The sequence below is a fragment of the Pipistrellus kuhlii genome, unplaced genomic scaffold, assembly GCF_014108245.1.
Source record: "Pipistrellus kuhlii isolate mPipKuh1 unplaced genomic scaffold, mPipKuh1.p scaffold_m20_p_39, whole genome shotgun sequence".
NCBI classification, from domain to species: domain Eukaryota; kingdom Metazoa; phylum Chordata; class Mammalia; order Chiroptera; family Vespertilionidae; genus Pipistrellus; species Pipistrellus kuhlii.
In genome coordinates, this window is record NW_023425539.1 from 1,458,678 (window position 1) to 1,471,107 (window position 12,430).

At 44.8% G+C, this 12,430-nt stretch overlaps 1 protein-coding gene across 2 annotated transcripts in view; it reads left to right on the forward strand.

Annotated features, from left to right (window-relative positions):
- PITPNA (phosphatidylinositol transfer protein alpha) overlaps positions 1 to 12,430 on the forward strand; it is a 38,398-nt gene that overhangs the window by 7,134 nt on the left and 18,834 nt on the right. For both annotated transcript variants that reach the window (XM_036408655.2, XM_045571029.1), the window contains exons 3-4: positions 3,342 to 3,487; positions 7,260 to 7,351. In XM_036408655.2, coding sequence (XP_036264548.1) covers positions 3,342 to 3,487; positions 7,260 to 7,351 — 238 coding nt within the window. The remainder of the gene's footprint in view (positions 1 to 3,341; positions 3,488 to 7,259; positions 7,352 to 12,430) is intronic.

Here is a 12,430-nt window from a genome sequence, read left to right on the forward strand (position 1 = left end):
AGGAAGGCCTAGCACGTCTCTTGCCCTAAAACTCAGCTCTTGAGGGTTCGATGATTTCCTTTCTACTATACAGCCAGTCGAGAAGATGTCCCAGGAATCTGGGAGTACCTCAGTGTGGCATTTAGGGGTGAAATGAATCTTTTCGCAGAGAGTTTATTGATGGAACGAAGGGTGGGAATGTCTCTGAGAGTGTGGCAGACCAGGAGGGCCAGCACCTGTCTGTAGCATTTCCTGGCTGCTCTGTAGGAAGGTTGGAGGGGCCAGAACACTGATTGCTCATAGCAGGCCAAGGAGGGAAAGGGGAACTCCAAGAGTGGCTGGGATTAGAGGTTTTAGCTTGTGGTGGCTTTTTTGAAGTGTTGAGGAAGCAAAGGGGCAAGTGAACAGAGCTGAAAATCTAAGCAGCAGCTGGGGCAGTAAGCACTGTTAGGATTCATCTGTTTGCCTGATGATGGCCAACCTGTTCTCAGCTAGAAACTGCTGCTGAGAAAGCAGTGCTTGGCCTGGGTTTGAAGCAGGAGCTGCTTTCTTTAATATATTTTATTGATTTTTTACAGAGAGGAAGGGTGAGGGATAGAGAGCTAGAAACATCGATGAGAGAGAAACATCAACCAGCTGCCTCTTGCACATCCCCTACCAGGGATGTGCCCGCAACCAAGGTACATACCCTTGACTGGAATCGAAGCTGGGACCTTTCAGTCCGCAGACCGACGCTCTACCACTGAGCCAGACCGGTTTCGGCAGGAGCTGCTTTCTTGATGGCTTGAACCTTAGTTCCAGAAGACAGAAAATCTTGAATGCGTGGCCATACAGGAAACAAGTAATGATCAACCTTCTCAGCGTCTTTATTAATAACTCCATCCTGACTTATGGTTCCCATGGGAGCAGCCCAGTCTCTGTGACTGATAGATTCACTTCCCTATTGGAGACCATGATTTTAGGTCCTCAGAGCTTTCTGACTTGGGGGGAAAAGGGAAGAAAGAGAAGAGAAGGCCACGTCTTTATAACCATTCTGATGGTACAAATCAATATTTTGGGATGGAATTAGCTTCTGGCTGGCCAGACACTTTGGCCTAACACTGCACAGGGTTTCTGGGCATTCGGCAGCAGAGCAAGAAAACTTTGGCCGTTCGATATGGGTGTGTCCACCAGTGGTTCCTGACTCAGGCTGCCCACCCTCTGCTGTGGGCAGGGCTGTTTTATCTTGTTTCCAGAGATGCAGGGCACCATTCCCCTATGGTCACTGTCCTGACAGGGCCGTGTGGGTGGGACCGACAGCTGCGCTGGTTTGTTTAATGTCAGTGTCTTGGGCCCACCCACAGCATCTTCCTGGGTTTCTTCTCCCAGATTGCCAAAGCGGTGGAGTCTCTTGTTTTTCTTAGTGGAGTACCTTAGTTCTTTGGGACAAGGGAACAAATATCAAGGGCAGAGAGCAGTATCCTAGGCCCGAGGCAGCTGGAATCCCAGTCTCCTCAGCTCCCTATCTGATGGAATGGCCTCACCCCTGCTCCCACCTTCACCCCACATGAGTCTGGCTGCTTCCTGCCTTCCCAGGGTGCGGAGCCTCTCTGCCGGAGGGAACCCTGGGACAGAGAAGGTGTCCCTCAATTGTGGCTTGTGGAGGCCAGTTTAACCCACCCCTTTGGATTAGCAAAACTGCCTTCACTTGTCTGACTGAGATTAAAGGATCAGAATATCAAGGGCGATTAAAGGGGGAAGGTGCCAGTCCAACAGACTGATCCTCTTAGAGCCAGCCCTCTGATTCCTGCCTCCGAGGAGGAGCCGGTGAAAGGATTAGTCTCGCCTGGAGCCCCCTCCAAGCAGTGGCACCAGCCGGCAGCGCCGTCCTCGCCACCAGGCCTTCTCCCTAGCCTGCCCTTTAGGATTGCTGAGTCAGTGCTTAGATGTTCTTATGACTCTTCTCTGAAGCAGAATCGCGGCTCCTTCTCAGGAACCCCTGGCTCAGCCAAACCCTGACCCACTTGATAGAGGTTTTCGTGTGTGCCTCAGCTGGGGGGTGGCCTTGGACACGCACGGGGACAGCGTGGGGTTCCACGGGGACAGTGAAGCAACAGTGATGTTGCTCTGGATTAGCAAGGTCAGATGCCTGGCTGTCACCCCAGCGCTCCTCTTTATGGGATTAGCTGAGTCTTGGTTGCTTGCCTGGGCTTTCCTTGGCATTTTGTGCTGGGTTTGCTTTGGAAGTTAGGGCTCTTTCAGCTTTGTGATGAACAGTAAATCATCCTGGTCTGCTGCTTCACCTTCTGGACTTCGCCCCAAAATTTCCCTGGTCAAGTCAGCATCCAAGTTTGGGGTGAAACAGCCCTGGATGCTGCCTCTGCTCCTCGCTCTTGCAGGCAGTGGTTTAAATGACAGCTGCCCAGAGACACAGCCTCTCTGTTTTAATCTCAAAAGGAGAAAAATGCTCTCATCTTTCACTCCTGGGAGTACCGGTAGTTTGGGAAAGGGGCATGCTGGGTGGGGAAAACCTTTTATCTACCTCCACAACATGTTGGGGAACCAAATGCTCTTTTCTCATATTTGTGCCTGGTTGGCACTGGCAGTGACAGGTAAGATGCACCTGTGGTATAGATGTAACTTCCGTCATTAAATACTCCATTCATTCTCTTCTCACCTTATTTTTTCACCTGGACAGCTTCCTTCAGGTCAATGGCCCTAACACTGAATGTCCCTGAGAGGGTCAGAGGAGGCCAGTGATCTTGACTGGTGACTTGATAGGGTGGCATGTGACCCAAATAAAGGAAAAGTAGGCTTTTGCCATCTAGTAAGTGCCAGCACAGAGGGTGTACCCAGCCAGCACAGACCGCGGGGTAGGAATCTGCTGTCTAATATGGGAAGCACTTTGCTTCAGCCCCATCAGGAATCGAGTGTGTCTGGAGGTCTGGTTGCCTGTAAGGCTGTTTTCCGAGCTTCTTGGTGGGGGGCGGGGTGGGGGTGGGGGAAAAACCATTGGAGAAAGAAGTCATGTCTTAGGATCTGTTTAAATGAATGGAACAAATAGGCTTCTAGCAACTACCCCAGATCTTATTTTAAGGGCTTAATAGCAAGACAAAAGCTACCTTGCATTCTACCTTCTGCTTTCTGGATCATGAAAATAGGAAGGATAAAATTAAACACATCTGATGGCTAAAGAGAGGCCATGGAGCAGGGTTATCACTTGTTTTGGGTGAATTTGAGCAAGACCCTGTGTGAATCTTCAGAATGAATTCTTAAGTTAGGGGAATTACAAAGTGAAATAATTGGACAGTTACTGGCGACTGGACTATAGTAACTGTTCAGAAGATTCTGCATTGACAACTCCCGTCTCTCTGTTCCTTTAGTATCAAGTAGGACAGCTGTATTCTGTGGCTGAAGCTAGCAAAAATGAAACAGGCGGTGGAGAAGGTGTGGAGGTCCTGGTGAATGAACCCTATGAGAAGGACGGTGAGAAGGGCCAGTTCACACACAAGATCTACCACTTACAGAGGTATGTGGCTGTGCAGCAGAGCCTAACGATGGCCTGGCTTTGAAGTGGAGATAATGGATAATTGGGGGTTTCCAGGTCATTAGCTGGTTGCTTCACCTGAGAGTGGGTGTAGGTGGTAGTACTTCTTTGTTCATTTAAATGTTTTGGGGTTGTTATTTTGTTTATCTTATTTTATTTTTAAATAAAAGTAATTCTTGCCCTAGCTGGTTTGGCTCAGTGGACAGAATGTCAGCCTGCGGACTGAAGGGTCCCGGATTCAATTCCAGTCAAGGGCACATGCCTGGGTTGCGGGCTCGGTCCCAGGTGGCCTGCAGGAGGCAGCCAATCAATGATTCTCTCATCATTGATATTTCTATCTATCTCTCACTCTCTCTGAAATCAATAAAAATATATATATTTTAAATAAAATAAAAGTAATAATTGTCCCATTAGGCTCCCAGTCCCTTATCACAGTAATTCTCATTATCTGTGAGTATAGGTGTGTGTGTAAATGGATGTTCATGTCCTTTATTGTTATCTTAACATAGCTGGGATCATGCTATATACACTTGACTTTGCTCTTTTGTTAGTTATCATATCATAGCTTTCTTTCACTGTCAGCATATTTGGCCTCATTCTTTTGAAGTACACATAGTATTATTTTGTACAGATGTACTGTAAGTTTTTCAGCTTTTCCCTCTTGATATATGTTTATAGTCACTTCCAGATGTTTACATACAGTACTCCAGGAAGACTGTTGTGCAAAGCTTTTGATGTACTTGTGTGTGTAAATCTGTGGTAAATGTTCCTTCCTAAAAGTGGGATTGTTGGGTCAGGTAGTATTATACATTCTGATATTGTGAAATCAGCTACCAAAAAAATTTTGGTTACTCTCTTTGGATCAAAGATATAAATATTTGAACTGATTTGTTTACTAAAATCCATAGCAAACCACACAAATTCGCTGAATTCCTAACCAAAATAGTAATACAGGATGTGGCAAAGTAGTTGTGAGTACCCAAAGCACAGAGTTTATTCTTTTTAAAAAATGTTTTTATTGATTTTAAAGAGAGAAGAAGGAAGAGAGAATGAGAAACATCAAACAGCTGCCTCCTGCATGCCCGTACTGGGAACCGAGGCTGAAACCCCAGGCGTGTGCCCTGACTGTAATTGAACCAGCAGACTCTCCATGTATGGGATGACACTCAACAAACCGAGCCACACTGGCCAGGGCCACAGACTTCATTCTTATATTATTCCTTTTAAAATATATTTTTATTGATTTCAGAGATGAAGGGAAAAGGAGAGGGATAGAAACATCAGTGATGAGAGAGAATCATTAATTGGCTGCCTTCTGCATACCCCACACTGGGGATCAAGCCCGCAACCCAGACATGTGACCTTAACCTGATTCGAACCTGGGACCCTTCAGTCCACAGGCCACTGCTCTATCTACTGAGCCAAAACAGCTAGGGCTCTTTTATTATTATTAATTATTATATTGTTTTCCATACAAAACCTACTTTTGCCACACCCTGTATTTCAGCAAACTCTGAGCCAACCCAAAGGGTGTTGAAAATAATAGTAAACATGTACCAGCTTGAATGAGAGTTGAATCAAGCAAGTTTTAGAAACTATCCAGAACTGGAAAAAATAAACTGGAATATATTTTAAATTGTGGTAAAATATGCATAACAAAAAATTCAACATTTTTATCATATTTTACGTGTACAGTTTTACATTGCTGTGCAACTTACACCTGAATCTTAATTTCTAGTCACCGGAATGAACTAAACGCAGTGTCATCTTCATTGGTAAAATCCTGATAGAATGTAGTCTGCCGCTCTAGAGATGTAAAAGTGCTAGCCCTGAGGGGTCTAGGGTTTTGTGAGTGTGGGAGCCAGGAGGAAGCAGCACTGTGAGGTGAGGGGATCTCACCGTGTTCCCATTTCCTTGCCAGTGTGCTTTTTTCTCCATGCCTCTCCTTTATCTCCTCCTTCCCTACTCGAAATTGACTGTCAACTAGTCCTTACTGAGCCATTCATAGTTAATTAAAATAAGACTTGAAATGTATGTCAACTATAGTTGAGGGGAAAATTTTTTAAATTTAAGGCTCAAGATATGCCTTCTCTGTAGTTTCATTTGTATTTTTCAAAGATGATTTTGAAAAGATTTTGAAACGAGATAGTGAGGTTAATAGAAGGGGCCAGTTGGTTCCGCAGCTCATTTGGTCCAACCGAAGTTGCAGAAAGGAGGTCTCTATAGGACCTGTCTTACCCTCTTCCTTATAAGGGAGGGCGTAAACTTTGAGCTGCTACCCGTACTCCCTTAACTCCAAACACACAACTGCAAAAAAAAAAAAAGCTTTTTAAGTGCTGAATGCCACAACCACCTCTCCTCATGAGGTCCATCAAGATGGTCCCCACAGGTTCACCACCACCCTCTTCTTCATCCCTTATATCAACTCCTCATTGACTCTGTCTCCTCAGCACCGCCAGCCTAGCCATTTCTTTCCATGATCTTTTGCCTCAGTTACTTTAGTGGTTCCTAACTGGTCCCCTTGGTTTCCACTTCACACAGCTTTGAGTGTTCTTTCTAGAAGACAGATCTGTTGCTCCCCAGCTTTAAAAGCTATAGAAGGCTTCCCTTTGCCCTCAGGATAACGTCCATACTCTTTGATGTAATCTACAAGATCTTTTATGACCCTGCCTCTGCAGGTTCTCTTGTTCCCTACTCATCCCTTTCACCAGGTACTCTGAACTCGCTCTTCTCCATACTTCTCTTACCTTGCTCCCATCCTGTGTCTTGCTCAGTCCTACTCCCTCTCTGCTCTGAGTTCATTTCATCCTTCTCCTGAGGAGCCTCCCCATGCGCCGTGCTCTCCCGAGCTCTGTCCCCCAGAGCCCTGTGCTTACCCACTGTGGCACACGGTGTTGTTCCCCGTCTGGTTATACTCCCCACTGCAATGTCGACTCCTTGAGGGCAGGAGCCAAGTTTGTATGGTCTCCGTATGCATCCTGGTGCCTGGCACGTAGAAATACTGGCCTGAGTGAGCATGGCAGTGGGTGGATGAATCTCAGGGTTGCTCTGGTTCTCTGAGTTTGCTCTCTTTTCTTAGGCTTCAGGCACTACAGCTGATGATATTGTTGGAGCCTACTAAAGCCTGCTTAGAATACCAGTAAAAGATTAAGGAAGAGAAATATATATACCTTAAAAGGGGGGGAGAGGCTCTTACTGAACATGCTTTTCTGTAATCTGGGATAAGAAGAATTAAATAGAAGAAAATATTTTGTCCTGGGAGGCATATGGCCCTGAGGAAAATATTTTGTCCTGGCGTCCCAGAACTGATAATAAGATCATCAGATCATCTGGAATCCCTTACTGTTAGTCAGTCAGTCTCTCTGGCCCATAAACCTGGTCTGGTATGCTCTTGGAGGTGTGTCATCCATGCCCTGTGGAATATGATGCCCTGGGCCCAGTGAGTGCTGGAAAAAAAGCACACTGATAATGTAATGGCTGATAAGCTGTAGCAGGTAGCCCAAGGTATTCCCAAGGTATTCCCTCCTGTCCGGATCCTGGTGAGGTGGTGGGGCAAGATGTGAGTGGGTGTTAATAGCTAGCAGAGTTGGGGATTCAGACTCTGACAGGTGGCTTCTCACCCATAAGTGTAACCTACTTATCTCATGGAAATTTACTTGTCAATTTCCCATTGAAGAGGCTAGGGCTGTGGCCTGAAGAGTGTCTTCTCATTCTCTCCTCCATTTCTTTTCATAACCCCTTTTTCTTACTGTAGCAAAGTGCCCGGGTTTGTTCGAATGCTGGCCCCAGAGGGAGCCCTGAATATACATGAAAAAGCATGGAACGCCTACCCTTATTGCAGAACTGGTGAGTGCAGACCTGTAGAAGCTGGGGTCAAGTGGACCCAGCGGTGGGGATGGATTGGGGTTTTGTGTCCCATGTTCATTTTCTGGATTAAGCCAGCGGAAAGATGAGTTTAGGGATTTTCATCAGACCTGAGACTGGGACTGTCATTGTTGTCTAGTATAATTTGGCAGCCACCTGAGTGAAAACCACCACATATCCATGGCCTGAGCTGGCACAATACCAGCCCTTCTTATTTGGGGATGGTATGATAATTTTGATTGTTTTTACTGATTACGAAAGTACTGTTCTCTGTTTAAATTTTAGAAAATACATAGAAACAGAAGAAATTAACCACCCATGATTCATTCTCTCTCTCTCTCTCTCTCTCTCTCACTCTCTCTCTCTCTCTCTCTCTCTCTTTTAAAACTGGTTTGAGAGAGAAAGAGAGAGAAACAAACAATTTGTTGTTTCACTTATTTATGTATTCATTGTTTGATTCTTTTTATTTGATTCTTTTTTAATCCTTACCCGAGGAGTGAGAATATTTTTTCCATTGATTTTTAGAGAGTATGGAAGAGAGAGAGAGGAGAGAAAGAAAGAGAAAAACACCAATGTAGGAGAGACACATCAATTGGTTGCCTCCTGCATGTGTTTCAACCTGGGCCGGGGATTGAACCTGCAATCGAAGTATGTGCCCTTGACTGGGAATTCAACCCGTGACACTTGGGTCCGTGGCCAGATGCTCTAACCATTCAGCCAAACCAATGAGAGCATTGGTTGATTCTTATATGTACCTTATCAGGGATCAGGCCAGAAACCTTGTTGTATCAGGATGATGCTCTAACCAACTGAGCTACCCAGCCAGGGCCCATCCATTATTCTCTTATCCCTAGATAGTCACTGTTAAGATTTTAGTATCTTTTTCCCTGGTCCTTTTTTAAAATCTTACATATAATGTCCAGACATTCCTAGACAAATTTTGGATCATATCATATTAACTATTAAATTGCTCATTTTACTCAGTAAATGAAGAATCTTTTTCCTGTCACTATGTAGTTTCCTATTTTTAAAAATTTGTAATGGCTTCATAGTATTCCATTGTATGAATATACTATGATCTTTTTTTTTTAAATTTCTTTATTGATTAAGGTATCACATATTTGTCCTCAACCCCCCATTCCAATACGTTACCCTTCCCCACTCATGCCTCCACCCCCCTATTGTCCTTGACCACTGGTTAGGCTCATATGTATGCACATAAGTCCTTTAGTTGATCTCTCCCTTTTATCCCCACCCTCCCTTTGAGGTCCAACAGTCTGACCCATGGCCCTTATCTCTGGGTCTGTTACTGTTCATCAGTCTATGTTGTTCATTACTACTATGATCTTTTTAAACCACTCCCTTACTGTGAGATACTGAGAGTTCCAGTTTTAATGTGATATATTTGTGTTTGGCTTGAAAAACAGTGTTGAGGTCAGGGAATCTTGAGAGAGGCAACAGTCATAGAAGAGAGCCTGAGGATGGCTTTCTTGCCTTGGGGAAGGGCCAGGCCTAGACACCAAGAAAATATAGCAAAGGAGCTTTAGCCAGTTTGGTTCAGTGAATAGACCATCAGCCTTAGGACTGAAAAGTCTCAGGTTCAATTCCTGGTCAAGGTCACATACCTCAGTTGCCTGACCCTGGTCCAGGCACATGTGGGAGGCAATCAATTGATGTGTCACTCACAACAGTGTTTCCCTCTGTCTGTCTCTCCTCCTCCCTTCCACTCTTTCTGAAAACCAATGGAAAAATATCTTTGGGTGAAGATTAATAACAACAAAAAATAGCAAAGGAAACATTGGTGTTACTGGGGGAAAGTGGAAATATGCCCAATTTTTTACGACAAAATATTTATAATCAGTTATATTTCATAAATGTTAAATAGCACGTGGAATGTGCATGCCAGATTTGGATGGGAGGGTGGAGGGCAAGGAAGAGGAAAGTCACTGTGAAGAACCCTGACTTACATTCAACTAGCATGTTCTGTAGCTAAAGGTAGGAGTGGAATTATTTTCTTAACCTGGTTCATCTCCTATCTGGAGTTTCTGGAAAAGGAAGACTTGAGCCTCCACAGAGAACTTTGTATGTTAGACTTTCTGGGATTCTCTTTGTGTAGTTCATACTCCTAGCTTTCCAAGATTCCAGAATAGTTCTCTTAGAGAACCCAAGCTAGTACTGATCCATATTTTGGGGTGCTTCTGAGAGGTCCCCTAGAACTCGTCTGTGAGTTCTGTGGCCTTCCCCCCAGCCAACCTACATTTGTTTTCACTGGCAGTCTGGCTAAGGTGTCCTCCTCTTGCCAGCCTCTGCTTACATGGACTGCTTCACTTGCTTTATTTGTTGGGACTTGGTACTCCCTAGATTGTATCTGATGGGGATGTTCCACCCATGTGGCCCTTATCCTGTGAACTTGGGAATGATTAAAGTCTAGAGAACAGAGTCATTACTCTTTCCAATTCTCAAGAACCTTGTATTGGGAGATTAATAATCTTTGATAGGATCTGGGGTGTGTGACACAGAGTTTTATTGCTTTAGCTGAAAATGCAAATATCATTACCACAGAAGCATTGGACAGGAAGCTGTTAAATTCTTTGAAAAGAGGCATGCACACACTTTCTTTTAAAAAATATATTTTTATTAATTTCAGAGAGGAAGGAAAAGGGAGAAACATCAATGATGGGAGAGAATCATTGATTGGCTACCTCCTGCACACCCCCCACTGGGGATTGAGCCTACAAGCCAGGCATGTGCCCTAACCAGAAATCGAACCGTGACCTCCTTGTTCATAGGTCAGTGCTCAACCAGCTGGGCCACACACTTTCTGAAAAGACTGTGCTCTGTAGCTGTGTATGTCTGGTCGAGGGCCAGAGGTGACTGTTCTTAATGTCCAAGAGAGCTGCATTGAGCATACGTCATAAGAACCTTTGCCAACTTGGCATAAAGGAGGCAAACAGATAGCATAGACTCCTCCATGCCTGGGGCAGGGTTCTGGTACATAGCTTATGCTGACTGAGAGATGCCACTGTCCTCTGCGTAATTCTAGGGAGTGTGCTGCAGCTGACATGGGCGTTTTTTTTCAGCTGCCGAATGTTCGTTCACATATTGTCCTGACCTTTGGTCAAAAGAAAAAAGAGATAAAAGTAATTTCTAAATAATACATGAAGAGGAGGCAGGGGTAGGGGGAAGGTTGGTTTCTCCAGTGGATGCTGACCTCACACTCACAGTCACCGTCATACGAAATGAATGTGTTGAATCTTAGATTGTTCAGTTAGACGCCTGCTCTTTTAAAATAAACAAAGAAGGTTAATCTCCAGTTTCTTCTGGGGGGGGGGGGTGATGGGAGAAAGACGATTAGTTCAAACATCTAAGTTTGGTCCAAGTAGATTAAAGTGTGAGGTGAGATAGATAAAGAAGCGTGGGATAAATTCCTGAGTGGAATGAAAATGGAGTTGGAACACTCTGGTCATTCATTATCAGCTGTTTTTATGCTCTTATCTTACTTTTCTCTGTCTCTCCCCTGATGTTGGTGGGTTGGGATATGAGGAGGGGGTAAGATGGGGTTTGGTCTGTGAATGGAAGTAGGAAGAGGAAAAGAAATGTTTCTCTTTCTATCTCTTCCTCTAGCCTTAACCCTTGACTGAATAATCTCACTAAGCCATGGTTTGAAAGCACCTTATTAATCTTACTTAGCCTGATTTTCTGACTACAAAGCGTTTCTTGGGACTTTTTTAGTGTGTTCAGCATTGCAGTTTGAAGAAAAGGAAATGCGGGACTGCAGTGGTGTTTGGAGGAGCAGGGAGGACTAGGGAAGATTGGTCACCCCTGTTAGCTTTAAGGACCGATGAGGGTCATTATCATCATGGATTCAGAAATGTAACTTATCGGAACCGAGTGGATCTATTTCTCAGGGTCTCAAAAAGGCTAAGGTGTACAAACCTCATATGCCAATATATTTAGTGTACACACCAAAGTGTGTACACACCAAAGTATGTCAATTCAGAATGCCAGGATGTAGTGAACATGCTCACCATGTTCACTTGCTTAAGCGATCGGACTCCTGTGTCTGTTCATTAGCATGTTCTGTCCTTACAGAGGCTGAACTAGAAGGAGGAGTTGCTTGGAGAACATGGAGTCAGAATCAGTGGCTGTGTGATCAAACCAAGCCAGCCTGATACTGCTGTGTCCACTCTCGGGATGGGGCTGCTGGATGTGCCATTGCAGCCTGGGGCTCCTGCCCCAGGACAGCCCTGGAGAGTTTTTGCCAAACTGGTCTCTTTGGACTTCCTTCAATGGATGATACTCACCATGTCCTTCTTGTTAACACAATTTTCTCCAAGTTCATGACAGCAGTTATTTCAGTAGGCCTTTTAGTTATCTTAATCTGGTACTTTCTTCCAGGTTTCTTTCATTGGATTTAGGGAAATTACTTATAATCTCCTGGGTTATTTCTATACAAGATAAATCTTATCCCTTATATTTCAACTTTTCCTCGTCTCAGTCTCACAGGTAACCTTGGCTGCAGTTTTGGAGTTGTGAGGTTTGACTGTTAGTCCTATAAATGTCCAAACATGGCAGTGTGGCATCCATCAGAAACTGAGATAACTCTAAATTCAGAGGGTACAGAACGATCCAGGCCGTTGTCAGGAGGAGAGCTGGTCCGCTCCCCAGTGACATTAGAGCTGCAGTCATTTTCTCTGATAAATAATTGAACCGTGCTTTCCGAGGGGGTCCCATTACAATGGGCAGGAGTATAGCGGGTGAGAGGTTTGGTTACAGTGAGAGCAGGGATGCAGGAGGCAGATAGATGTGCCTGCCCTAAAGCGCCCTGCCTGTGCCCCTACGGTGAGGGGGACCTCAGGGGGGGGCTCTGAGACAGAGCAGGGTCTCATTGCTTCAGCTCCTGAGAGCAGTCCCCCTCCTTGTTCAACTAGAGAGAATCTCAAGGAGCCAATAGTGTCATTCCTTTAATTAAGTCCCAGATTTGGTCTCTGGGGACTTTCATATGATTGAAACTTGAGGGTTGATGCATTTGAGGTACCAAATGCACTCACTGGGAATTGG